The sequence below is a fragment of the Myripristis murdjan genome, chromosome 10, assembly GCF_902150065.1.
Source record: "Myripristis murdjan chromosome 10, fMyrMur1.1, whole genome shotgun sequence".
NCBI classification, from domain to species: Eukaryota; Metazoa; Chordata; class Actinopteri; order Holocentriformes; family Holocentridae; genus Myripristis; species Myripristis murdjan.
The window spans coordinates 7973611-8001609 of record NC_043989.1 but is presented as its reverse complement, the minus strand read 5'-3'; the positions used below and the strand labels follow the sequence as shown (position 1 = coordinate 8001609).

The following is a 27999-nucleotide window of genomic DNA, read 5'->3' as shown; positions in this document are numbered from 1 at the left end:
TTTTTTTTTTTCTTCCCAGAGTTATTGCAGGTATCTTTTTATAATTAACAGCTTTTGATCTGGAGAGTACTGTACATAATGTAGCTTATAGAAACACTGTAAGTGAATAAACAACACTTCATTGTTGTCTTTCAGTTTATTCTGACAAATGTAAAAAAAACAAATAAATTAAAAAAGATGTATGTAAGCAGTATAGTGTACTGTATCAAACAGCTGAATATGTAACAAAACATGAACAACTGCTGAATGACAAATAAACGGTGAAAAACCAGTTCTTGAATTGAAGAATTCATGATAGTAGAATATTATTCAAATTAATCATTACAGTGACACACTTGTCAGAACGTTGACAGGCCAAAGCACACAAAAAACTCTTCCCTTAAATCAATTTCTTGTGTGAGAAACATGTCAGTTGCAGAACATGAAAGGACCTGCCACTGAAAATACAGTTTCAGTTTTGTTACACAACACTCCATATCTGACTTAACAACTAGTGCAGCTTCCCTTGGAGAAATTACTTCAAATATTGATAAATATAACACATCATCCAGTGGGAAAGCTCACGCAAACATTTTGGCATAGATTTTCTTCTCTTTCTCCTTCTCCTCCTTGACTTTCAGCTGGACTCTCTTCATCTCATTGCTGATTGCTATCAAGAGAAAATATCAATTAGCTTGTCAGGCTGGAAGCTTGAAAAACAAGTGAATCAATGCAACCCATCTGATCATGTCAAGTCTGTGGAAAGGCTTGCCAGCGAGTGCTTTTTTTCACATTACACTTTCATGTCTGTCTTATTTCAAATGATTTTATCTACCTTTCAGGGGATTTTGTCGATCTTAAATTTATTTTAAAGAGGCAGTGCTTCTAAACGCACAAGGAAAGCATGTGATACACTGTATACATGGTGAAATTTAAATTATCTTTCTCAGAGTGCCACTCAGTATCTTCAGGTTTGTTCAACAGTGGATCAACTTTTACTCACGAGTGGTTCCCCTAAACATCCAACGGGGGTGTTATCTATTTAATCGGTGTGACTACTTTTTAAAACGATGTACATTACACATCCACTGTGATAAAAGACTTGAACAGTCCACAGTTTCAGGCTGTTGTGAGGAACAGTTCAAAGTGAATTAAAAAAATATATCTTGTCCACAGATGTCAGTATGATATAAAACATGTTAGGCTGACATAAGCATGTTGAACATTTTTGGATTGGATTTCTTCATGACGTCTCCTGCTGATTGCTCTTAAATGAGAAACATTATCAGATCTTTTCTCCCTCATGGGAAGGATGTGGGTCAAAAGAGACTGTTAGGACTCACACATGACTGGCATCCCAAATGTATTTTGTATTAAGACAATCTTTTCTACAAAATAAATGGTTATAAGGCAGTTTAAAGTGTGAGGGTTTTAACTATTTCCAAACTCCAATTTTGGTATATCTGATCTATACAGAACCTGGAGCACAGACACACAATACAGTTATCCTGTTGGACTGGCCTCATTAGTTCTGCTACATCAGATTCACCGACTTGTGGCTAAAAGTGATTTTTGACGAGTCGTCGTGTTTGTGCTAAGTTTGTAAGTTGCTTCGCTCACAGCGTATGAGCTCTGTAAATACTTGGTCGGTGATGTTTTAGCCATATGCATCGAGCAGGGTCCCAAATGATAAAAATTATGAGATTAAAGTGTAGAAATCCTAATTGAAGCTGTTTTTATCCATACTGCAAGCCTGTTTTGTCCATGTTACTCCATATCTCACTAACTTGTTGAACTCATTAAATCGTTATCTCACTGACCCTAACATTTAGAGAGGTAGTCATTACATTTAAACTTTTGCCATATGACATCTAGATGTCTATAACCCATATGTATCACCAAACTATGGAAATTACAATCGCATTGTCTTGTCAGGCCTTTCAGCATTAGAATGTTTCTCTGGGGATTCAGGTATGTCTGTCAGACACACCAAGGCTGTGAGGAAACCCTGATTATACAAATCATGGTCTGTCTTATCACACTAACCTTGATTTCTCAAGCTGCTGTGACCGAGTTTGAAGCTTTTCATGAATAACTTGAACGACTTTATCAGATCTCCCTACGTATTTCCCCATAGGAAGAAAAAAACCCACTATAATTCACTTGCACACAAAAGTTTTGGCCTTACATTTTCACACACGCTTTATCTTAAGTGAGCTGCATAAAATCACTTGAGGTAACATTTCACATGGAAAGTTTTTTTTTTTTTTTTTTTCCCAAAGCATAAATATAGCCTAAATAACTAAGGAAAATAGAAGGGAGAGGCAAAAATTTAAATTATTCATTGTATCCCTGCCAAGACATTTCTTTGCTAGTTAAATCACAGCAGCCTAGAGGAAGAACTGACCACTTTTGTCCTCAAATTGGAGAAAACTGGAGAGAAAAAAACCCACCTTTGTCCTCTGGTGCCAGTTCCTGAGCCTTCTTCAAATCAGTCTGTAATGAGAAATAAGTTCACAAAAACAATTCTCTTCATCAGACAGACCTCAGACAAGCAGCAACCCACAAAATCCTGGCACTTTTTAGCTATAGCTGATCAGCTGTTCAGTGCATTCAGCAGCTTATGTGGATGAACAACCATCAGTGGATGAATAACCATCAGTGTAAGGCCTTGTAACAATAATGATAATAATTATAATGATAATTAAATAAAAAAAATAATAAAAATAAATTACCTGTATAAACACACACAAATAATATACTTTACTCTGCTGCTAAAGGTGCATAAAACATAAAACTAGCCCTTCAGTTGTTTCCAGTTATGTGAATACAAGCTGTTTTGGTGGTGAATCTCATTTATCCTGCCCCTAGTCTTTGATATTTTCATTTCTCAGTAGTCACATTAAAGTCCGAGGTGTTTCTGTGGAGGTTACCATGGCTTTGTTGTATTCCTTTAAGCCCTGCCAGGCCTGGGCCCTCCGGAAAAGCGCCTTAGTGTTGGCCTGGTTCAACTCTAACGCCTGTAAGACAACACACACACACACACACACACACACACACACACACACAGTTAACACATGGCATTTGGCTGATGCTTTTATCCAAAGTTGAATCAGGCCCATGTTGGTTTGCTAATGTAGCTGGCTAATACTGGTCTTTTATTAGTCATTGGTTATGGGCCAGTCCTGTTGTCCACAATTACGACAAGCGACAAGTTCTCTCTGGCCACAGCGGCATAAAAATGGTCTGCAAAATCTGCAATCTTCTATACTCATTTTATTTCTTCATTTGCTTTTATATTTTCTCATACATTCATACTTAATTTAAAGGACAAAATCATTGCTATTCAGTGCCAGGTTCCCATCGCACTGAATTATTGAGGTGGGTCATGATGCCCTAAAGAACAGTTAATTTGGGAAAAAAAAAAAAAATGTGTTTAAGGGGAGCTGGCCTGTGACTGTTCCACCCGAGCAACAAGGTGAGGTGGGTGCGTACTGACTACAAGCATTAAAACTGATTAGATAATTTAGAAATGTGGAATAGTAACATTACATATCAGCTACCAGTGGCTCTGGTATAAAAAACATAATAAATACATACTGGACATAAGAGTTAGAGTGAATGTCATGCCATATAAGCAAAAAAAAAAAAAAAAAAAAAGTGTGCATTAAGATTATGGTCTGGCCTTCCTTACCTCGTTGCAGCTGTCGAGAGCATCTTGCCAGAGCTGCATCTTCAGCTTGCACGCCGCCGTGTTGAGAATGCAGCTGAGGGCGGTGGGCTCCAGCTTCTGCTGGGCTTCCTCCTCATCCAGCAGCTCTCCACTGGTTTCCAGGTACCTACAGGAGAACAAAAAGCATCAAGCTCACTCCTGAGAATGGAACTGGATTGTGATGACCTATCATTGGTGTCACTTGCTGACACCAATCTGAAGTAATCTGCTATTAAGCTTAGCTCAAATTGCAGTGAACATTTTGAAGTGCTCATAGCTCTGGAAAGATGCTATTGTGCCTGTCTCCCAGGATAGCTCTACCCATCTCCTGATGCTACTTCAAAGTATCTCAAAGGTATTCTTGTCTGCAAAAGCCAATACACATTTTTAGGATTTGGCCAGATCCCAGATCCAGCTGGAACCACATCCAGATCCCCAGAAGTAGTTCAACAAATAGAATGATTAAACATCACTAGCATGCAGCTCTGTCACACAAATGTGTGTTTTACACAGTCTGACTCCATGGCACCCAATGGTCACAGCTGCCTAAACTCCACAGTTAACATGCACAGTCCTTTTTTTTTTTTGGTTAGAGGATCTGGCCGAATTAGGATCTACTGTAAACTTTTCCCTGTTTCTCTTCTGTTTGGATGATTAACTAACCCATCAATAGTTTTAACTTAACTTTGTTCCTAGGGCTGTGTGATATGACCTAAACCTCATATCCTAATATAGATTGTTTTATATCCCAATAATGATATATCACAATATAGAACATTTTCAGTTAATTACATTAATAAATTGTTTATATAAAATGACAATATGAAGAGGCATATTTCTTATTACATTTTGAATTATATAATTATATAATCATATTTTCTCCTTTTATTTTGAACCTTTGTGCAAATTTTCAATTCAACAGTAAACAAAATATGTAAAATGTAAGTGAAATGATGAAAAGATTATCGGTGATCTGTACTTGATCCCTGATGCTGGCACAATTTTTCCCAGGCAATAACAGTGCTGAGAATGCACCATATGGAGCGATGCTTCTTCAGTCAATTACGTTCAGTTACCGCTTTGGAGAGAGGCAGTAAGCCCCGGCGGCAGCCCCTGCAGGAGCCACACACGCCTGCAGCTGAGCTGTGGCAGCGTTTTGACAGAAAAGTTAAAGGCCTGGTAACTGACTGAAGAAGTGTCACTTCATATGGTGCATTCACAGCACTGCTGATGCCTGGGAAAAACTGTGCCAGCATCAGGAATTATGTGCAGATCCCCGATAGCCTCCTTCCATCATTACATCTCTATTTTACTGTCATATTTTATATTTTGTTTATGGTTTAATTGAAAATTTGCACAAAGACCCCAAATAAAAGGAAAAAGTAATAAAATATGATTCAACACCTTTTATTTGAATATATAATTCTAAATGTAATAAGAACTCGCTCTTTCCATGTGGTGACTTAATAGAAAATATTCAGTAAGGTAATTTATAGAAAATGTGCAATATCATGACATATACAATTCTCGGGATATGAGATTTAGGTCATGTCACAGAGCCCTACGTGTTCCCAAGTAGCAAGTCATGTCATGATAAATAACAAGCTCGTTTTACACAGGATAGAGGATTAACAATCAAAAAAGGAAGGCTGACATATTTCTCTGAGATGTATCTATGTTAATTATTATGACTGGTAACAATTATTCATGCCAGGTATTATTTTGGCTTGATGTTAAGCATTTGGAATGTGCATGTCTGGAGATGAAGGTCACACACCAGAACAGCCCAGCTGTCACTGCGGACACCTTGGATACTGGCAATTACACCTGCCTGATTCTCACCAGTGATGAATGAAGGTTGATGTGGAAATAAATCACATCCAGTACTTTACCTGATGGCTTTGGAGTATTTCTTGACAGCAGACTGCCAGTCCTGATTCTTAAAAAAGTTGTTCCCAATATTCTTGATATCCTCAGCGACAGACAGGACTTTGTCAACCTAAAAGCCAACACAGGTGAAAACTCAACTGAGGACCTTCCTTACAAACTGACACCTACAGTAGCAAAATGACCACCACTGTACTTTTTAATATTCTCTTTTTAAATAGTAGCCAATGAATATTGGTTAATTTTGTTCTCTGTAAATGTATTCTTGGACTGAATCTTCAATTTCCTTGCATACAATGACAACAAATTTATTAAATTCACAATCACTAAAATGTGCTGAGATGTATACGGATTTGTCTAATTGTAAGAGTCACAATGGAGGGGCGCCCTGGTGGCTCACCGGATAAGAGCGCGTACCACACGCTAAGGCTGCATCCTGATCGCAGCATCCTGGGTTCAAATCAGACCTCAGGGCATTTGCTACATGTCGTCTCCTCTCTCTCCCCCCTACCTTTCCTGTCTCTCTCTACTGAGACTATCAAATAAAGCAGAATGCCAAAAAATAACCTTGAAAAAGACTCACAAAGGAAAAGTTTACTTTGTTGCATTTATGTGTTTAGGTTCACACTGCCCAATTTCAAGTGATTCAAGATCAACTTTACTATGAACCAAGGCTTGTAAACAACACAGTCTCCCAAGTAGCTCTCTATTGGACAGACCTTTGGAAACCTGTCATCCGGCCAGATTAGAGATTTTGGCAACAAGCATTTCCTGCAGATTACATCGAGATTATCTTCTTACTCCATAAAACCTAAAACTTGGTTTGCTTTTAGAAGACCACTTAAAGCCACATGTTTAGGCATTTTGGTGTGTTAAGTGCTGCATGACTTCAAAACGAGTTGTTGTCACCTGCACACACAAACCAAACCAAGAGTAAACACTTAAAAAAAAAAAAAAAAAAATGTGATGTGAAAATGACCTAAATCTGCTTATTAACTGAGGACAGCAGAGCACTCAAGTCTGAAAGTTTCCCCATGAGTGTCCCTTAAACATCAAAGATCTCACAGTCACTTACATCTTTAAAGTCGATGTCGGAGTCCTCGGGGAAGTCTGGGTGGGTGTCCCCTGACCCGTCAACTGCTGCCACGCCCCAGTCGTCCCCGTCCTTATGCTCACCACACTCTGCTATGATACATGGCTGCAAAGGCAGACACAGAAAGTGTGATATTTCTCGGCAAAGGCACACAACAATTAAGAATCTGATGCATGGCTTCGGGGCCTTTGCATATATCAGAGTCCAGGATGTTTCATTAAAATTTCATGGCATACAGCACAGCTCCATTTTTTGCCATTTAGCTGTCTGGATGGCTCTACCTTTTACCTGGAAAGAATGGAACTAGGTAATGTATAATTTGGGTTATCAGTCCTTCAAAGTTGCCAGCCAGCGGCAAAGCTTCAACTTTTACATTTGACTGCTTGAAAAGATGAACAGATGTCCATGACATTTCAAAACATTTGGGGAAAACAAAAATAATAATAATCACAGGTTTTCCAGGACAGTAAGAACAATGCAGGTAGTTACAATGCTGTATAGACCGCTCTATAAGCTGTTTGTACCATAACACACCAGTGGGCCCACATTTTTCAAAAACAGACAACAGATTATGAAATGAAATTTTCATTACAAAATTACTGATATGTGTTTTCTGGAAAATAATGCTGCATGTACACCGAATGCTTAAAATTGATACATCATTCCATCTTCAACAGCATCAGTATTTTGTGAGCAAATTCCTAAAATAATGATACAACTACAATAATAATTTAAAGTAACAATACATACACCAGCTGATGCAAGACAACAGTGGTTCATCCAGAACCCAGTTCAAAATTTTTACATCTGCTGTTCTAAATGTCCACTGTCAGGCTGGTATTGCAAAAACTCAAATTTCATCAGCCGAAACGGTTTCTGGGAAGCGTATGGTCTCAACTTTTTTGAATGATGGATATCTCACTTTAGAAGTAAACTCTTCAAATACAGATTGTTCTGGAAAACATATTTACCTTAACAGGGGCGTCATCTTTGGTATCAATGGCCTCCAGCATTTTCACCACGCCCATCCCTTTCAGCACCTGTCCGAAGACCACATGCTTGCCGTCTAAGTGCGGTGTGGGGACAGTAGTGATGAAGAACTGAGAACCGTTGGTGTCTGGGCCTGCATTGGCCATGCTCAGCAGACCCACTTTGTCATGCTATGTGGGGAGGAAAAGAAACCATCACAAAAGACATAAGTGAGCACTTTTTCTTTTTGTTCAGAGCTTCTCTGTTTCAGTACCAGTGCTACAGGACATTTACTGGACTGTCCATGTACTGTTTTTCTGTGATTTAAATGCTAAACCCCTTACCTTGTAATGGAAGTTTTCATCTGCAAACTTCTCCCCATAGATGCTCTCACCTCCAGTGCCGTTATGGTTGGAGAAGTCACCGCCTTGGATCATGAACTTCTTGATAACTGGCATTGACAAAATGGCAGACAAGTTACTTTACAGAAATCATGATGTTGTTCCATACATCAACACTCAGTGACTATGTTTACGCGCACAAAATATTCCAGATTTTGCCCTTATTCCAAAAAAAGACAATATTCCTACTAAACTGTTTAGATGGCTGATAAAAATGAATAGTCAACTAATATTCTCATTTACATGCAGCCATGTATACCCTGTCTTGTGTGATTGTACAAACACAGCCTCCTTCTTTCATTCATTCAACCCCCTTATTGAACAGATGGTGCTGCGATTTTTGTGCATATCCAAAAACCTGTTGATATCCACGTCTTTTATGATGTTTAACACTAGGTGTGTTTCTCCTTCCAACCAAAAATGTCGGCTTTGTTGTTGATGCATCTCTATCCCAGCACTGCAAACTGTTGGTTACTTGGTTTGTTTACTACGCAGGAATAAAGCATAGCCTGAATGCAACATTCGGAAAATAGGTCTTATTACAAATATCCAAAAAGAATATGACTTGACCTGCATCAGATTTGGAATATTGTCATATTGGGAGTAATATAGTGGAAAATTAGTGTGCATGTAGACACAGTGAATGTTGATGATGGGAGGCTTAACTCAAATGTCTCATACACTGATTAACTGGCAGCTTTTTATTCCACTGTGTCCAGCTACTGAATGACTGTCTGATCTTTGTCTACATGGAAAATCTAGTGGTGATTTCTAAAATGTTACTGTGTATTCTTCTTCTCTGCAAACCCAGTTTCTCTTAGTGACGAAGTTTTCAACTGAACTGAACTGTCCCCTCAAACTTTGGGAGGATATTTTCAATTTTCATCACACACATTTTTTGTAGGCGCTCAGGAGCAGTTCAGCCTTTAAAATTAGCTGTCCCACAGTCACTTACTGCCACGCTAAAGACCGGCCCCTCCGATAGCGAAACCTCTGCAGCAGTGTGTATACATTAAGTTGTCCTATCAAAGTGAAATGTCACTTTGGCTGCAGACTGGAATGCTACTTACTTCTGTGGAATGGGCATCCTTTGAAGTGCAGCGGTTTCCCAGTGGATTTGCCAGTCCCCTTCTCTCCAGTGCAGAGCGCCCGGAAGTTTTCAGCAGTTTTGGGGGTAATGTCAGTAAACAGCTCCAGCACTATTCGACCAGCTGGGGACATAAAATAGTTTGATATGAGTTCAGATTCTGAATGATACAATGACCTGTGGGCTACCTGAGAATGGTTTGGAATCGGAATAGATCATGACAAAACAGCCTAACTCATACCTTATTTTGCCAGATATTGCAATTCTAATTCTAAGTAGTAGACATGCTATTTTTTGCACCATTGTGTGTCAGTGTTTGAGTGCGGGTTGTGGCACTATCACTTTTTTTTGTATTTGGACACTTGATTCTGTTTAATTATTATAACTAAATAGGTCTATTTGTTAATTTCATGTTTACATTACCTTTCTTGGCAATGTTCAGTTATATGTGCACCACATGTGAGTCAATGAAGAGAAAACAGTGATAAGTATCATTTTCTCTTTAAAAAGTACTAAAATAAATGTGTAATTTCTGCTGGCATCTGTCATAAACATGTTTTCTTACAACTGGAGAATACAATTTGTAGTATTTCATTCACAGTGGTATTCTGTCAAACATTTTACCTTTACAAAAAGAAAACAAAAGAAAAGAAAAAGAAAGAAAGAAAGAAAGAAAGAAAGAAAGAAAGAAAGAAAGAAAGAAAGAAAGAAAGTGCACCTCCTGGATTTTGATATTACACTTAGCCATGTTGTGATTTAGGTACTATTTCAATCAATTGCTCAGTCCTAATCTGACACAACACATCATCACAAACCAAATCACTGGCTATATCGTCACTCTAACATAGAGATACTGTAGAGGCACTGCGGAAAAACCTAACCAGCCTGCAAAGGATGTAAACTAATTTAAGCAAAATGTCAGAGTTCAATATTTGTCACAGCTACATATCTATTTGCAGCCATAGGAAAACTACAAAGACTGCAAAAGAAACCACACAACATCAAGTTTTTAAAGTTTATGCTGACCAACACATTCATTAAAATCATTCGTTATTATACCCATTGAATCTTTATTGCAGTGAATGGTAAAATTATGAATGGCTACCACCTACAGTCCAGACAAATCAATCACACGTGGTTCATTTACTCAGCCGAGCTCTCTAAATGTAAAACACCGACTCGGTGCTGGCTACAGTTTAGTTTGTACAACCATATATAACTATGTTTTAAATGGCTTGCATGATATAACTTTTTAAGCTAACGACAGCGAGTACAAGAATCAGTGTGTTTCTAGAAGGCACTAGAAGGCATAAGCCAGGACGGCGCTAAGCTAACGAGGCTAACGTTCAACCGGCCGGCAACAGCTCGTCACCACGGCGTGTTTTAAAAAAAGGTCCTGACCTCTTTCTCCGCCGATGTCTACATCAAAAAAGACACGGGGGTTTTCAGGGTTGGAAGGCTTGTTGGACGGTGTTGCGTGAGACATTTTAAGAAGAGGCTATTTAAGGCTATAGACTTAGCTAAACCCACGGTACTCCCGGCTTCTGACCAGTGTCAAGACACCACGAATGAAAAGACATACGACTTCCGGTCGTACATTTCAAAATAAACCCATTTCCATGAGTCTGTATTGCAACATTTCTTTGAGTAATGCAGTGCGTCAAACCGAATAAAGGTTTTTTTTTTTTTTTTAATTTGTGGTAATTTAAAATAGAAATATACCACTGTCCCCCCACTATGTGTCATTTTTACGGCTTTTTTAAGCACAGCGATAAGTGTAAAGTTAAGACTGTGCCCCTAAATGAAACTTCCGGTCATAATTTGCAAAATACAACCGACTACCGTAGTGAAGGTGAGGTTGCAACTTGTTTTCATTTTAACCAAAATGAAAATAAAGATCATGTTTTTTTTGTTTTTGTTTTGTTTTTGTTTTGTTTTTTAATAAAATGTGCACTTTGGCCTTCAGCTCTCATGAACTGCTTTTGATGAATCCCACTGGTGTATGGACCTTTTTAACAGCAGCATTTAGACGTGAAATAGTAGGGTAAACACATGCGTGATTGGTGACAATTAAGATTCAGCTCCATGAAGGCGTAACGGGGCTGGGACCCTGCTGTTGTGAACGAAACTCTAATTAATGTCACTAGTAACACCTATATTTACCCCACTATCTCATGTCAAAATGGTTGCTGTGGAAAAAGGTCTATATCGCCGTCTACTGAGCCGACCGTGCAAGTACGATCACCACTGACCACAGTTGTTCCTCTTAATTGATAGCCCATAGAATTAATGTCACACTTTTAAATGCCTGTCGTAAATCTAATGATTTGGTGTGAAATGTGCACAAAAACACTAATAATGGAAGGGAAATACTTATATTTTGAGTTATGATGGGGTAAAAAAGCCGAGGCTTTCCAAGTTATATTGTTTTGAGAATAAAGAGGCATTCATCATTTTTTACCATATCATAAAAAAAGGTGGGGCACACTCCTCTTTGAAACTGCATAGTCTGCCTTTAAACAACAGGGCCTCACTTGATTCTGTCCTAATGAACCCTATCTGGGAAAACAAATAAATAAAAATAAAAATGTGTAGTCATGATTTTGTGGATCGCTCAACTCTCTGCAGGTGGAGGTGAGCGGGAGATATAGTCAAATCTCTAAACAAAATTCTCATGTTCAAGTCAAAGTTTATTTAGAGCTCTTAATCACTGTTACAGTCTCAAAGGGCCCATGGTATACAAAACAACCCAACACTCCCGACCTAAATATTCATTAATATAAAATTTCTGATAGTATAGGTTTCCTAGAGGGAAAACTGAAACCAAACTGTTCCTTATTTAGGTGGCGACACATGGACCCCTGGAAGGAGCCCAGATCCTACTGTGAGATCCAGTGTAACATGTAACACCTGTTTGACTCGGACTGCATGTGGAAATGCAGTCAAAAGTGACTGCTGTGTGCATGCATGCAGTCTTCTGCCCCGTCTCACCCAAAAATCAGCCGCATTAAGTTTCAGGGCAGGTCTGAAAGTGGGGGCAGCCAACCTGACTGACAGAATTATGAAGAAATTGCAGCTGAGTTAATAGTGGGTGTCTGTGTGGCTCATTACATGAAAATTGTTCGTCTCTCATGTGGTGAATGGGCTCTTTCCCGATAAGTTTGAGTCTGCACAGCTATCTGCACCAGACTTGAGGGAAAGTAATGGCTTTTGCCCTGGGGTGGATGACTAAGTGCTTCTTATATAGGAATCAAAAGTCTGTATCAGTGACACTGGGGAGGGGGTCAGCACCTGTGATATCCAATATCGACTTCAGGTTAATCCTCAATATGAGGACAAGATACAATCTTTGCCAACTTATAATGAGTTAGGCCTCCGAAGGCAGTTTGACAAAACTTTGACAATGTGATTTGCTCAGTGCTTGTTTGCTAGACTTAAAGTCAAATACTAGTTCAGGCTCACTGCACAACTGCTCCTATGGTAGACGATGTAGACTAGTACAGAATTAAATTGTGAAATACATTAATTGCAATAATAAGAGTGGAGTCATAGTTGTGAGTTTCATTATCTTTCATATATGTAAATTTGTGCGGGACGGCAATCTGGCTTGACTTGACCCCAAACATGAGCCTAAGTGGTTTGTGAAACATGCACATACTGGCCAGAGGGTGTCACAGAAAGAAACTGTTTAAAAGTCAAGTCGTGGTGGGGTTGAAATGATGTTTAATGAAACTTGACACAGCTCATTAACAGTCAGGTCCTCCTGATGCCGTGGGTGGCGTTATGCCATCTGCTGTTAGCTCTCACCGTCTCTCTGAAACCCGGTGCTGACGTGTTGTGAGGCATCCATCACACTGTTTCTGGGAGGAAATAAACATTTTAGGGATTAGAGGCTACTAAGTGATGGTTTACGTTTTTAATTAGACAGGATTCCGTTAACATTATCGCTGACCTACATGTAAACCTACAGGGTGTGTTATTTTTAATTGGCTTGCTCCCTCACACAGATTAAAGAGGCACTCAATGCAAAATCAAAAGTTTACTCATTAGCTTCATAATGTCACACATATCCTAAAGTTGTAAACAGATGAATTAATTTGGTTGGAGAGTTACAGAGAACTAATGAGGGTGAATTTGCCCTCTCAGTGATACCATCCTGAGGACGCTCATTCTCTGTGGCGTCTAAGGTCCCACACGGTTCACGTTTCACAAATTTCGTTTTCAAAGCAAATGTAAAATATTCTTCATAACCTTCTGAGCCAAGGCTTTCCAGTTCCAGTGCTGTCACCGGCCCTGACTGGAAGGATTTTGTTTAGAAGATGTTCAGTGGGGGGAGCGAATTAAGACAAAGTCCAGTTGTGATGGAGTCATTGTGAAAGTGCTTGTACAAAAGAATGAATTTTTGAAAATATAATTTATAACTTTAATATAAATGCGGGTCCACGAACAAAGCATCAAAATACTGAAAGAAAAAAAATCTTGGAGGCTTGATTTACCCTTAAGGCAGGGAAAGAATGGCTTTAGATACTTTTAAATTATTATTTAGATCTGCCTTCAGCATAAATAAATGTCCAGGTTTTTTTTTTTTTTTAATGTGTTTATTTCATGTAGCCAACAGCCTCTATACACCCACACTTACACTGTATAGAAAGAGAGTTGAATGCACTGTTGAACCTTGATGAGGTGCTGTGGGCCTAATTAACGAAACATCAGTAACTGGCCCGACTCACACACTCAAGTGGTTAATGAGTGGTGCTGGCCCGCTGATGGTCCTTACATTACAGCAACCATTTCTGGGTCAGTATGGAATATTCATCTGTATAACTCTTCTTCTGTATGAAGACTTTTCCGATTTCTATTACCTTCTGCCATCATGTTCCAGTCCTACTGCCATGAGCATACTTTAGGAAAAAGTCCTATCTATTATTACATTTTTATTTGCATTTTTTACATTGTACTCATAGTGTACACATTATTTCAACATACTCCCTATACTTTTTTCTTTATGTACTACCTCACATGAAGACCTTTTCTCTGAATTTCTACTTTTAAGCTTTAATATTTTACTTTCTAATATATGTATGCTGTATATATTTGTATATATCTGTGTTTTGTTTAATGTGACCCACTGGAAAAAATGTCAAAGTCCTTATAAGTGCTAACTTTATATAATTGTATCACATATTTCTGTTTTAATAATCCATATTTCAGCAAATGTGATTGCTGGTAACATCTCCATATAATAAAATACATGCAGTAACAACTGCGACATAACTGCAACTCAGTTCATCCTTCTCCATATTTCCTATTTACCTGCTTTATATATGTAATATATACACCACCTTAGAATGACTCTGCCACATTTTTGCATAACCCAACAGTTCTTTACTTTCTTACTTTACATTTTATTGCTTTATTTTTGTTTTGTTTTGTTTTTTGACTGTTTGTATTGCTAAGTTTAGCCAACATTTGTGCATAGATTCTGTTTGTATTTATTCCTCTCAAGTCTTATTTTTTGCTGCTGCAACAACCTAATCTCTTCCATCATTTAATATTTAACTTACCTTAAATCAATATTCGTGGAATAGGGAGATGTTTACTAGTTCAGTGAGTAAAAGTTATACAATTTTCTTTTGTACTGGGATATTTAAGGTGAGGAAAAGCACAATCTTGAGGTATATGACTCACCCTGCAGAGTGTTTTCTTTTGTCAGTACTATCAGTGTCATTGATGTGGGTTCGTGACTGGCTGGCAGATTGCTTATCTGGGGCTTGAGGCACTGCCTGCCTGCAAAAGTGGAAGTGCTGCATTATGAATGGGAAAGTGGATAACCAACAATACGCACTCAACACTCTGCAAGCCAGGGATGTTCTCACTTGTGCATGAGACACACACACAGGTAACATGACTCCCAGGTGCTAGACGTAAAGGACAGCCAACATGTCTAAAGGAACGGTTACAGATGCCGTCTTACTCTGGATTTTGGAACCTGTGAGTCACGCTGTCCTCCAGTGCCGTCCGCAGCTCACTTTTCTGTCAAAATAAGAATTTAAATCAGTTTGCTTTATCCCTGAAATTATATTTTAGACTCTTTGATTAAAACAACATATCACATAATGATCTGCTATAATACTGATCAAGAATCTATGTGACATTCATCAGTCATATTTTTGTCATCTATGGCATATGGAATCTTTGTTGTATCATAGATTATGGTTTGGCGTTATGTAAAAAAGTTAAAACAACAACAACAATAACAAAGAACAACAACAGAAAAATTACTAGTGAAGCTAGACCTGCTAAATTGTCCATTCCTTCATGCTTTACTACTCACAACTCTGAGGAAATTCATACATTATTTGTCATCTATGAAAGCAATTTCTTAAAGTCAGACGTGGTACGACTTAGTGGCACAGTAATTCAAGAGACTAAATTAATGCTTCGCCGTCCTCCTGCATAAGATTAATCATCTCATTAACATATCCTGCATGTGTGAGATTTCAGGCCCTACCTTAATTTGCATATCGCTGAGCAGTGCCCCACTGTTCAACAGCTGGCTATACTGCCAGGCCCAGCCGATGCCCCCCACGTAGCTCTGCTTGGGCAAGAGTGGGGGGGCGCCGGGTGCGGCCCGAGACAGGTAACCCAGATCACCTGTGCTCTCAGGTGACGGGTTGCCCACGCCAATGTGGTGGGGGAAATCATATGATCTCGGCCGGTAGTCTCCAATTCCATCTGGGCCTGGTTAGAGAGCGGTGAACGTGTGAGGAATGGAGGAACAGCAGGAAGGGAGACAAGGGAGGACAAAATATCCAGACTTCCCTGAATCATCTTAACTTACTGTTGTTTTTACATGTTGAGGGAAAAGAGCAATATTGCTGCTGGAATCTCTGGGGTGAACAAGTAACACAACTACTGAGAGGTGAATAAATTGAAGGGAGTTGAATTGAGATTATTCATGTGCATGGAGGAGAAAGGGGGGTTAGAAAGAGAAAGAGAGAGAGAGAGACAGAGTAAGAAAATTAATGAATGACACACACACACACACACACACACACACATACACACACGTTCTCATCTTCACACCTCTCAACACACACTCATGCATAGGATTAGTAAACACTCATCTTAATGTAGTTCCAGTGTTTTAATGTGCTGTTATAGTGTGCTGCTCAAACATTTGAACAAAATTGTTAAATTGTTCTTGTAACTTCCAGACAAATAAAGCTTTGAAGAAATGTGTATTTAAACAGAGAGAGAGAGAGAGAGAGAGAGAGAGAGAGAGAGAAAGAGAGAGAGAGAGAGAGAGAGAGAGAGAGAGAGAGAGAGAGAGAGAGAGAGAGAGAGAGAGGATACATTATTGGATTTTTTTTTTTTTTTTTTTTTTTTGGGCCTAAAATAGAATTAGAATAACTTCTGGCATCTCTATTGAATCTCCTACTAAAAAAAAAATATTTACATTTAAAGCTTTCCGGCAAAATTACCCTGCTGGTGTGACTTGTTACAATAATCTGTCAAGGGTCACTCGTTTTTATGCTCTTCTCTTTTCTTTTCTCATATTGTAGCTTCAGAGTGGCGGGAGCTAGATAATGGAGAACTAGCGTTACTTTAATAATCTGCAGATATTGGATATTGTAGTCAGCAGCGTGACAGGATACAGAATAGTAAAGCCATACAGACGAAAATAGCAACAACAACCTAGGCTGCACACAGGCATAGATAGATAAATAGACATTCTTCTCTGCAATTCAAATTTATGATAATTTTGAATTTATAAATGTATAATGACAGAGTAAAAAATATTTTCAAGTGGCAGATGGAGGTTGCGGGGGGAAAAGCACATTCTCCTACCTGTAAAAATAATCCTTTGCCCACGCGGTGTCTCGTCTGCAACAACTTTATTTTTTCTTGACATTCCTGCTGCTCGGAGCTATCAGCGACACTTCTATGTTTGGATGCGTTTGAGGCTGCAGACATCCGTGCACAGGACAGCCGTGGGTGCCGGTCCGCTGAGAGCCCGGAGGTCCGCTCCGGTCGTGGGGGTCACGGTCGGTTGTCGTGCAACTGCTGGTTGTCATGACACCAGAGTCTGCGGCCACAATCTCTCATTGCCCGCACTGTTACTACTACAAACATGAACTGTAAATGTAAAAAATAAAATAAAATAAAATAATAATTGTCCCGATATTACCAATCAAAAGTTATGAACTAAATTCGAGGAGCAGAGAATTAATTCTGAGAAAGTGGAAAATAATTAAAAATTGAGCACAGACTGAAATGGCTCTTGCTCTGCAGTGCTGCCAAAATAAAAGTTATAGTCACATTTCTTGGTTTGAAGTTGCTCCTAAGTGCTTCTTTAATCCAATTGGGACGGTGGAAGTTGTTTATAAATCGCATTTTAGGCATTTCGCTGAGAGTGATGTACGCTGTAAGGCCTTAAGGTGTGTCTGCGAGGTTATAATCACGTTATAGGTGTTTTGTTGTTCATCTCATACGCTGTGTTAGCACTGTAACATATTTTATTTTAACAGTTCCATTTGCTATGGTATACTATAATTTATTCAGCTTACCACATCTTGCATTTTTTATGTTTCCTCCTTTTTAATTCTTTCCAACTGTCTGTTCCCCCGTTAAGTCACTGGGTGGTGACAAAACATCGCTTTGCCACATTGCATTGTCCTCCGGCTCCATTTTTTTTTTTTTTTTTTTTTTTTTTTTTTTTGTAAATGGACTCGCCCATGAGCCTCCCCTTGTGACTCAATCCGCGTCAAGTGAAATACACAAAACAAGAGTGAAACCGGAAGTAGAGCAATTTGACCTTCAACATAAAACCTCAAAATGGCCACCAGCAAAAAGAACAAGGACTGAGGTGTGCAGAATAGAGAGCACACTGAATGGAATTAAATACAATAGGAAACTATAGCTGTAAAATAAATAATAAAACATATTAAATTGTATTATAATGCCTGATGATAGGACATGGCGGGACGATAAAGGCAGATTGAACTGAAATTACATCTTTAAAAGCCACTGTGATTACCAGTCTATAGCCTGCAGGAATACATGTATCATGGCTTTCAGTTTAAATGGTCTTCAAGTTGTTTGGCATATTGAATAATGCATGATTTGTGTATTATATATTACAAAGGCGACGAGTGTATGCTGTGAAAATAATATTTTAGGAAAACACACATTTGTATTTTCATTTACTGCACGTTACTCTTCGCTCTTAAATATATTCTGTATTTTCTCCTTCGATTTCTAAAAACATGACGCTCGTCATTAATGGTTTTACTTTGAAAACCCGGACAGGAAATCATATTTTTTCGTTCTGGTTCGCTTGACATTGGTGTGTCAGTCACCATGGTGGCATACAACAGACCGCAGCGGCGGCGGACCTATCCTCACTTTTAAACCCATCAAAAAATGCTTGTAGAATGAATTTTCTCTGTGACTGCATACAGGCCTACCTCTCGTAATGGACACCAGATTGTTGTTGTCGGGATAACTGATAGCCGATAGCTCACTTTTTTGTTTAGTGGATCCTACATGGAATTTCTTTTCGTCGATAGCAGAATGCTGAAGAGACAAGGAATTGCTTTGATGAACGCTGGCTTGAATGAAGGGATAATTTTTATCAGAACATAATAATTCTGCTGGACTCTTTGAGCCGCGCCTTTAAAGAAGTTTTCTCTCGGTGGGACTGGTGGCAGCCCTCCGGTATCGGCTCGGGGACGGAAAGAGACCCCGAGGAGAGTGCCTAGCTGTCTGGCTCCCGTCGTGGCCTGGCTCCGGGGGACTCCCAGCTTAGCCTCTATTATCGGAGTATTCTCAGACAGGCAACAAGAAAGAGGCAAGACAGCGGGGGGACTTGTTGTGTGAATATCCCGGTCCCTGGAAAATTACAAACAGTTCGTAGGACAAGGAATTCAATTTCCCCCTGAAGTCGCCAGTCAAAACAATGGCGTCTTATGTGGATAACAGCTTTCGCCAGGCTGTGATGATGAATCCGGCTGAAAGGACGCAACAGGTCAGATGAAATGGTTTATTAGCTAAAATACTGATACCATTAACACTGTTCCCTTCCGCTGTTTGTCGCCGCTCATTGGCTACATTGCAACACTGTCACGTCCTAACATTGCAACATTGTTTCTGTGTGCAACTGTTGCCATTCAGCTTGCCCCCGTGTTAACGCACGGCTACATCCCGCTAAGCCCTCTATCAGCAGAGATAATCAGGGCTACTTAACATAACATGAGCTACGGCCATAGTAGGAGTCTAACCTAGCCCGTGTAGCCTACCAAACCAGTCGTCACCCCCACCCCTTTTTTGTTAGACCCCAACATCATTCAGAGAGGAATATCACTCCTTAACCAGGCCTAGTGTAAATGTTGATTTCCACAATGTTTTTGGGTGGGCGATTAGCGTCCAGGCTGAAAATGGCCATACCGGACAATAGCAGTGACCTAATAGGGTTTGCGAAACCGCACGCCGTGTCCACCGTTGAATCCCAGCACTGTCAGTGTACCACCGTAGTATCACCAGATACTACGGCCCACCGTAGTATCATCAGATACAGGCCCATGGGTGTACACTGGGAAGTTTGGAGTACCCAGGTGCATGGCTAGTTTCGGCTCATTCAAATGCACCGTGGGCTGTGGTGTGTTTCCCAAGGGCCGCATTCAGTCTTACACTGGAGTTATTAGCAGTTAATTCTTTAGAGGTGCATATAATAAACTCTCCCACTTGTCTTCGTCTATGCTTCAAAGCTGTAAAGATGGTATTATTCTCATACGCGCTGTTTCCACTGCACACGGATCCTGTTGTAGCACAGCTTTACAAACAATAGGCAATCAATAGGCCACCACTTAAATCAGTGGCTACAGCTAGTGGCACAGCCGCATGCCGGTCTATTTGACATTGAGGAAACAATTATGGTGTCATTGATGGCTTGTAAACTGCACTGGTCCCACTGTGTTTACAGGTTCATCCAGGCTGTCAGTGGCACGGGTGATAGATGTCACTGACGGTATGGAAACAAAGACTAGGAAGTAGGATTTGACATTAAAATTTACCCAGGAAGGATTTGTGCATTTGGTGGTTTATGTTGCTGCACTGGCATGACAAAGCCAGAGTCATAAATTCACATTGCTTACATTGTTTTATCAGCTGTGGCAGTCCAATCTGTTATGTTGTGTTTGCTTTATTTGCTCACTGCACTTTGGATCTCTGGTATAAAACTGGGTTAGACAGATTCATTGGTTTGCGCATATATGGATGCGATATTGATGTAGTATTGATTCATTGATATAGGCTATTATAGGCCTTTAAAGAAGAGTTTAATGTTGGCCAGTCAATGCTGCCCACCTCTGATATGATGAACGTAAGAATATACATTTCTCAACAATTTCAGGGGTTGCTGTCTGAAAACCGTGCAGTGAAACTTGCATCTCCCTGCCTTAAGAAGCCACTAACCCACCTAAAAGAATGGTCTCGGTATGGGTCTCAGTGGAGAGTTCAGAGTCACATCATGTCCTAAATGCAGCTTCAGAGGCTTTTCTGACCTGCCAAGAATGACATTCTGGGGAGAGCATTTAGGACTCTGATTTTCAGGGCAGAAAAATTTCCAGATCTGAAGAAGCGCAACAGCTTCAGTCCAAATGCATAGGTATCAACCTTCAAAAACCCTTGAATCCTAGAATGAGCCAGCATTGTCCCAAGGCTGTAAGCATGCTCTTGTCCTTTAAAGTGAAACAAAATGTTGGGCAAGATGTCAAATCATATGAAGAGGCAAACTAGCAGTGTTTCTAAACAGTTTGTACTCTGACAGTGTTTTAGGTCATTTAGTCCTATGGTAAAGTTTGATGTCCTAACACATTTTGGAAACTTTAGGAGACTCTGTGTCCATTTCGCCCTCCGGTTGTGTCACAGAGGAGTCTACAGCTTTTCCACTGAGTGTTAAAAAAAGCCAGCAGTGCCTACGGTGACTGAAAACTGAAAGCAAAGCAAAGACCAACCTTAGAATGACAGTGAGAATATGTTTCCAAATCTATCTTCGGTGGTAATGAATATCATGTGACTGCGCACAACTGCCAGTCTACCCTACTTTGTCTTTGAATAGTAACACCTTTCAAAACCTTCCTTTCAAACGTCCAGCCCGTGGTTCCTCCTGTGGTGGCTGACACAGTTTATCCTAATGGTGTTGGCAGGGCCTCTCTGTCAGGATTAGCTAACGGTTAAAGGGATCTGTCCTTATCGCTCGAGACTGACCACAGTGGGATTTGACTCCCATTGTCACATGACAGGTTAAATAACTAGCCAGTTGATGGCCAGTGTTCTCCCTGGCATGGTCCCATTCCTTTGCTCGGCTTTTGACTGTTAAGCTACCCTGTCCATCCACCAAATTCAACTAAGTGCGATCAATTATCACAAAAAGAGAGGAAAGGGACAGGGGCAATTTTTTTTTTTTTACTGTAAAGCAGGGATGCACAGTAGTTTAGATATCATTTGTCAGACACATAGACTTTGCTCTACAATTTACTTTTCTGTGCTTGTAACATGCTCAAATTTAAATGATGCACTGGAGAGAAAATGTGATCCAATGCATAGGATTTGGTCAGTTTGTATGTCATGAAATTTTTCTCAGCCATGCAGTTTGATTTATTGGGCAGGGATTCTGCACAGCACCTGAATACCATGTCAAGAGAACTCTGGAAAACAATGCATGCTCTGGTGATTCAGAAATTATTACTACTGGTATTATGATTTCAGTATTTTTTCGATCAACTGAGCATACCTGCCAAGAGTCCATCCCTTTGACCAATCTTTCCATGCTGAAGCAAGGAGTAGAGTTTATAACAAGCCCATTCCTGTTTATGTTACATTGACATTGCATTGAGCTCACACCCATGTGCAGAGGGATACAGTGTCTTGCCCAAGAACACCCAAGAGGACAGATGGTCCTTAATGGGCATTCTGGATGTGTCGCAGAGATTGAACCGGCGACCCTTCATTTGCAGGACGATATCACCAAGTACCAGGCCATCCTTTGAACTCAAGTGCAGCTCCTAAGCTCATCTGTGAAGCTGCAGCAAGTATCAGGATTCAGGACAGTCCAGTCACCTCCTCTCTTATTTAGCCAGGTGGCGAAAGCTAAAGGCCACAAATGCAGCCCTTCACAACGGTGAACCTGTGACACAGCCACATAGTTGGAAGGATAGGCAGCCTACTTTACATTTTTTCCCCATACTCTGGATCTAGACAGGAGATTAGCGCAGAGCTAGGAGTATCTAGTGTGCAGATCATAGGGACAAGGAGGAAAAAATTACATTTTTGGCATGTAGTGGACATTCTTATCTCCAGTAACATGCACTGATTTGAACAGTAAGCCAAGACTTAAATCCTTAGTCATAAACATTACAAGCGACCAGTAATAAGGAGTTCAAGAGCCTAGCCAAAGTGTCCTTATAGTACTTATAACTAATATATTTGTGTCACTAGAATGACTATCAATGATACAGACTTTCTAGGCTAAGAAACAAAAATCTAAGGTGAAAAAAAGTAGCTGGCAGGGTGAAGTGGCAGATTAATGCACATTTGCTAGTTTAGAGCTAGTAATGGGGGGCCCATTTGTTATTTAATTATTTTAAGGTGAGCAGTTCTTACTCTCAAATGAGGTTGGAACAGGAATATTTCCATCAGAACAAATTTTTAAGGTCCTTCTATAGCACATCAGTTGCTGACTAAAAATGGTACAGTTGTGCATCCATTAAGCAAATACAGGATATTTGCTTAATGCATGCAGCTGTATGATAATATGTAAGGAAATACTCAGTTCACACAGAATGATATTGAAATAGATTTTGATGCTGCCAAATTGCATGTAAAAATGGCATATTTTAGTCTGCTGTTTTTGTTTCAACCATTAATACTTGTAGAATAGCTTACTTGCAGTTTAAGTTACAACTTTTTAGTTCATTTTGAATATCAGTGGAAGTTGAAAACAATATCTCCATTTAAAAAGGCAAATATGCAAAAAGTTTTACAATTTTTTTGTAATCATAATCACAGTATATCCTGTAAAATAGTGAGGCTTAAATCATAGGTAGAACTGTGCAGCCTCACAAACCACAGGTTTAATAGACCTGTAGAGGAAGCAGTTGCTACCGGTTGGGTAATGAATGATGAGCTGCCCTGTCTCTCAGCATCCTGCTCTGAACAAGCAGGAAGAGGAAAAGCGTCAGGATGCTTTTTGAACTTTGGCAGGAAGTGTGGCTTGACAACAAACCCTTTCCCCCCCTAAAGCTGTGTTTTTATATTCTGAAGCTGGTTGTTCCTCTGTGACCGCCATCCTATTTTTGTCATCGCATCAGAGGCATGTGAAAAGCTATTTACAAGACCTACAGATTGCTGGCACAAAAAGTAGGAAGGACTTCTGTGGCAAGTTTCTGCTCAAAGTTGGAATAGTCTAGCTTTCCCAGGCAGTATAGGATCTTCTAATTTCCGAAGCTCCCCGTCCGTTCCGTTAATTCAAGTGCCACAGCCTCGGCCTCTCCTGGCGCTCTGCAAACCCTGTAGAAATAAAGTGATGTCACATGTTATTCTTGTGTTGAAAGTGGAGGCCAAGCGCTGGCTGAAGTGGTTACACACAGCGCGGTCACAGTGACGTATTCATCCCAGTTTAAATACAGGGGATGATTTCAGGAGAGGAAAAAAGTACCAAACGCACCAATGGATGCTGTCCACACAGTAGTTCAGGCTGCGTCTCAGCACAGCGTCTGATTGGCTCATTTTGAGTCATGCTTTCAATACGACACTGACATTATTTTTTCATGACAGTGAGATTGTAATTTACCATGGTACTCACTCGCGGTGAATGGGCTCATAAAAGGTATTGATTATTGTGTTAAAATTGTTGATTCTTCAGTGTTATGGCTGCGCAGGGAGCAACTGAAATTGCTGGCTTCGTCTTAAACCATGAATCATCTTTTAACTGCAGGAAGATGGCATTTACAGTTGTTTTGTTGGACCACAGGGAGTAAAGTTACAGATAAATGTCTGATATCAGGAAGGGGTAGAAGGGAGAATATAATTTGCATTCCAGACACTGCTGCTCACTGGAATAAAGCAGGACTTTTGTGTGGCCCTGTGTGCCGTTACTAGCAAAATCTAATAATGAGCAGACCAATCCACTCTACTGTGCGTTCAAATGTACCAATAAGACATAAGAAAGTCACACACATACTGGCTTTCACACCATGAAGCATCATTTAAGATCAGTGGAGCGCTAAACCTGAGTCAGTGTTCTTAAATATAGTCTAATATTGGTGCACTTCTGCTTTTTTCCCTTTGCACCAGTGTAATTTTTCACACTCTTGACCAAGGTAGGTAGCTACTGAGATTTAACTCTTAAAGCAGAGATTTCAATTTAAACTCAATTTCAGCTTTAATAATGCTCAGTCTGATGCTCTTGCGTTGTTAGATTGCATCAATTTGGGATGCTTGTTGCATCACAGGAGTTAGTTTTTGTTGAGGTGTTGTGATTTACTTTTTTGTAGGCCTTCTTTCCTTCAAACCGATTCATCTACTTGTACTGCATTTAGTGATTTCCTACATTTCCCTGAATATCTTTGAACAGTATCAGTGAAGCGGGTTTTTGGTGCTTTGTATATGTCTGTCCTGAGAGCAGCAGAAATGCTGTGGTGCATTTTTCTAGTGGAGAAAATGTGAGAGTGAAGGAAGAGCAATGATGTGTGGTGTGCTGCAACGGGTTATTCAAATAAAACTTGGTGTCATATTTCACGCTACTGACGACAGATCCACCAAGATGCAAGCTGTGGCTGCATTGCATAGTGATGCTACTGGCAACTATTGAGGCTGCTGTCAGTGCAGATATTGGTATCTGTCTCTTGATCTATGGAATTATCCCTGCATGATTGCTGAACACGGATGAGAGCTGGTGAAACTTGACAGAAGCCGTTGCTCTGTTTGTGAGCTGACATGAAATGTGATGGTTGTAATTGATGTTTTAGGTTGTTGAATATTTTTCCTGCTATCAAATGCTATTGTGGCTGTATGGGAAATATCTTGGTACTTCATCTAATTGTTTACATTTAGTCAAAATGTAGATGAAAAATATATAACCAAACAAGAAAAAGGGCCCAGAAATGCAAGAAATATCAGTGTACAGCAGTGTTGAATGTGTTTTAGGGTGGATTTTTCCTTTAAGGTTGCATGTGATTTGAGAGCATTGTTTGCAAGGTGTGCCCAAAGTAGAATAGATAGGCTTTAGCAGAATCATTTATCAGTGTTCTTCTTAAAACAATAGAATGTCAGTGGAAGATGAAGTAATGTAATTCCTAAATTGTTTATCAGAAGGCTCCTCACTGGGTTACTTGGCAGTATTCTGTGCACTTAAGTTGCTTTCATGTTCTGGTCTTGGATCCAGGTGTATTGAGGTAATGTCTGAAGATGCACTACTCTGTTTCTGACACTTTTCTCTTACTTTCTGTGATCTGTTTCCACAGATTGCATGCATTGCTGCCTGTAGTGCACAGGCAGTGCTTCCCTTTCCTCACCGCTCTAAGTGCTATACTTCATTGGAAATTCAATGACCGTGTGCAGCCCTTGAGGTTCCTTGCCTATGGTCATATGTTTGTTGCAACTGAATCACATGCATTGTTATGTCAAATGGTTGTTTCAGTTCCTTATGTTCGCATTCCGGTGAGATATTTTTGAAGCAAAGAAAAACAACTTGGAGTCAAGGCCCCAGAAATTCCTTTGGCCTTTGCAGCAGAAGGCAATAGACCTCATGCCACTGAGCAACCACAACCTTTGCATAACTTAGCCTGAGACCCACTTGGCTTGTTGGAGAGGCTTTAGAATATAACGTTCCTGACGTGCGATGTTTACGTGATTGCTATTGAATTACATTGCCACTTACTGTGTCTGTCATTAAGAGTCTAATTCTCAAATGAGATGTCTACCATTTGGAAAAAGTGACACCTACTCCTCTAGAAAAAATTGCGAGTGCAATTTAAACAAATTACACATTAAAAGTGCAGTAGGTACTTTAGTCTTTGGTGTCAAAATTATGCCACTTTAGAGCAGGGCCTGAGTAAGCAAAACATAAAGTGCTTGTGGAGCCCCTCTGAGAACAATAAACAGTTATCAAACAAGCAGCAAATCTGTCCTGGGTGTAGGTGATAACTGCAATAATCTCTGCTCCTTCTGAATGCAGAAGAGTGGCATAAATATGTAAAACATGTTTTGGCCGAGGGCAGTGGTGGAGTAGCCTGTCTAATATCGACTAGCCACTTTTGATCAACCACATGAGTCCATAACTTTTGTAGCACCGGGTTCCTGTAGTGATAAATAATTATGGTTTAAATGCATTTCTATAATCTTATTACATCAAAATATGGCAGTGGCTATGCTTATCAGTAAGCCATTTATCTGCGACGCCTCCTATGGCCAACTTGAGCTGTTTTGTGCAATGAACGAGTTGTGCGTCCTTCCCGACCATTCAGCAGCAGCATTCAGCAAAGACAAATATATATCACACGGCTGTTGACACAGTTGGATTTGCTGAATGATGATGTTTTTAGAGCAGTCAGTACAGTTGACAGCTCCAGTGATAAAATCTGGTTATGACATGGAGCCTTGTTTTCACTATTGCTTTTTGCACAGCATTATAGGGAGACTGCAGTATTTGGCTCAAAGGGCTGCACGCATTATGCAATTCATTGCGGACTGTGAAATATGTGACCAATATCCCAAGGATAGAGAGGGACCAGGTGGCATTAGTGTGTTTGGTCTGACTTTCCAGTGTTGGAGAAAGTGGGTGGCAGAAGTCCACTAAAATAGGCCTTGGGAAACAAAATCCTCTGTCACCACTCATGTCTGACTTAAAAAGTTGGTATACTCACTGAAAATGTGCTTTGTGTGCAACTCAGTTTTGCCCCAAATCCTCCATCAAAGCAAAATAAGCCCTATTGTTTATTTTTATGATTAGGCTGTTGTCCTAAATTGCCTGCAACCTGAATTTCAACACTTGTATACCAGCACCAGCACTGAAAATCACTGTCAGACATTCTGAAGCATGCTTAAATGCCGCATAGTATAGCTGGATAAATTTCTCTTTCTAAATTGTTTAGGAATGATATAACCTGCTCATAGCCTTAATATTTTGTGTATTATTTATGAAAAACAAAGATAGTCTTTCTTAGTGGTCTTTCAATATGTAAAGGGCATTATTTTTCCCTTTGAAGATAGTCAGTCCTACTGTTTGTGTAGAATGGGTCATATGCGTGATTTACGAACATATTTCTCTGGTGTTTATAAATGAGGAGCCAGACCTCTACATCCTGGAGATAGTGAATTATGACCGTCTAAGGATATCTAATAGTTTGGAAATGTTCTTTTCAGCTGCACAGTAGTAATAATGATGAGGTCCTTGAGGTAATCAAACAGCAGTGAAGTGTATGAGTAAATTTGCCTTTTGGCTTCCTGTGCAGTACCGTCACACTCTGATGTTTAATCCTTCCTGTTGGTGAACTGATCAGACTTGCAGTGGATCAGTTGGTGAGCTGATTAATTTGTATGATTACAAGTCTCAAATCCCACAGTCCAAGTTCACCACATTGCTAATGCTTGTTTACCGAATGTGTAACAATAGCACTTTGGATGGTGTCTGGTGAACCAACAGGGTCATGATCTAGGTAACATTGTTAGCAGGGCAGCAAGATATCGAAAAAATTGTGATGGTGCCGCTTTTGGAGATTGCTTTTGCTTTTCTACGTACGTCATCTTTTTGGTGCTGACCGGTTGAGTGGGACAGGAAGGTAAGATCGTTAATTCTTAGAAATCTTGA

General features: G+C 39.8%; 3 protein-coding genes across 11 annotated transcripts in view; 1 reads left to right on the top strand and 2 right to left on the bottom strand.

The window, feature by feature from the left end:
* Positions 1-117: 117 nt before the first annotated feature.
* On the bottom strand, positions 118-10706 carry ppid (peptidylprolyl isomerase D). The gene is made up of 10 exons (XM_030061796.1): positions 10530-10706; positions 9112-9252; positions 7985-8091; positions 7643-7831; positions 6654-6776; positions 5584-5690; positions 3674-3818; positions 2913-2999; positions 2433-2475; positions 118-649 (listed from the first exon to the last, which is right to left on the bottom strand). Exons 1-10 carry the CDS (start codon positions 10612-10614, stop codon positions 561-563), a joined length of 1116 nt encoding a protein of 371 aa, XP_029917656.1. The 5' UTR covers positions 10615-10706; the 3' UTR covers positions 118-560.
* A 2149-nt stretch (positions 10707-12855) lies between these two features.
* Positions 12856-18728, bottom strand: spmip2 (sperm microtubule inner protein 2). Its single transcript, XM_030061427.1, has 6 exons — positions 18599-18728; positions 16980-17267; positions 15640-15869; positions 15103-15161; positions 14817-14915; positions 12856-12988 (listed from the first exon to the last, which is right to left on the bottom strand). Exons 2-6 carry the CDS (start codon positions 17041-17043, stop codon positions 12925-12927), a joined length of 516 nt encoding a protein of 171 aa, XP_029917287.1. The 5' UTR covers positions 17044-17267; positions 18599-18728; the 3' UTR covers positions 12856-12924.
* The window catches only part of rapgef2b (Rap guanine nucleotide exchange factor 2b), a 111721-nt gene continuing 102190 nt past the window's right edge, over positions 18469-27999 (top strand). For all 9 annotated transcript variants that reach the window (XM_030061424.1, XM_030061422.1, XM_030061423.1 and 6 more), the window contains exon 1: positions 18469-19158. In XM_030061424.1, coding sequence (XP_029917284.1) covers positions 19090-19158 — 69 coding nt within the window. In that variant the 5' untranslated portion in view covers positions 18469-19089. The remainder of the gene's footprint in view (positions 19159-27999) is intronic.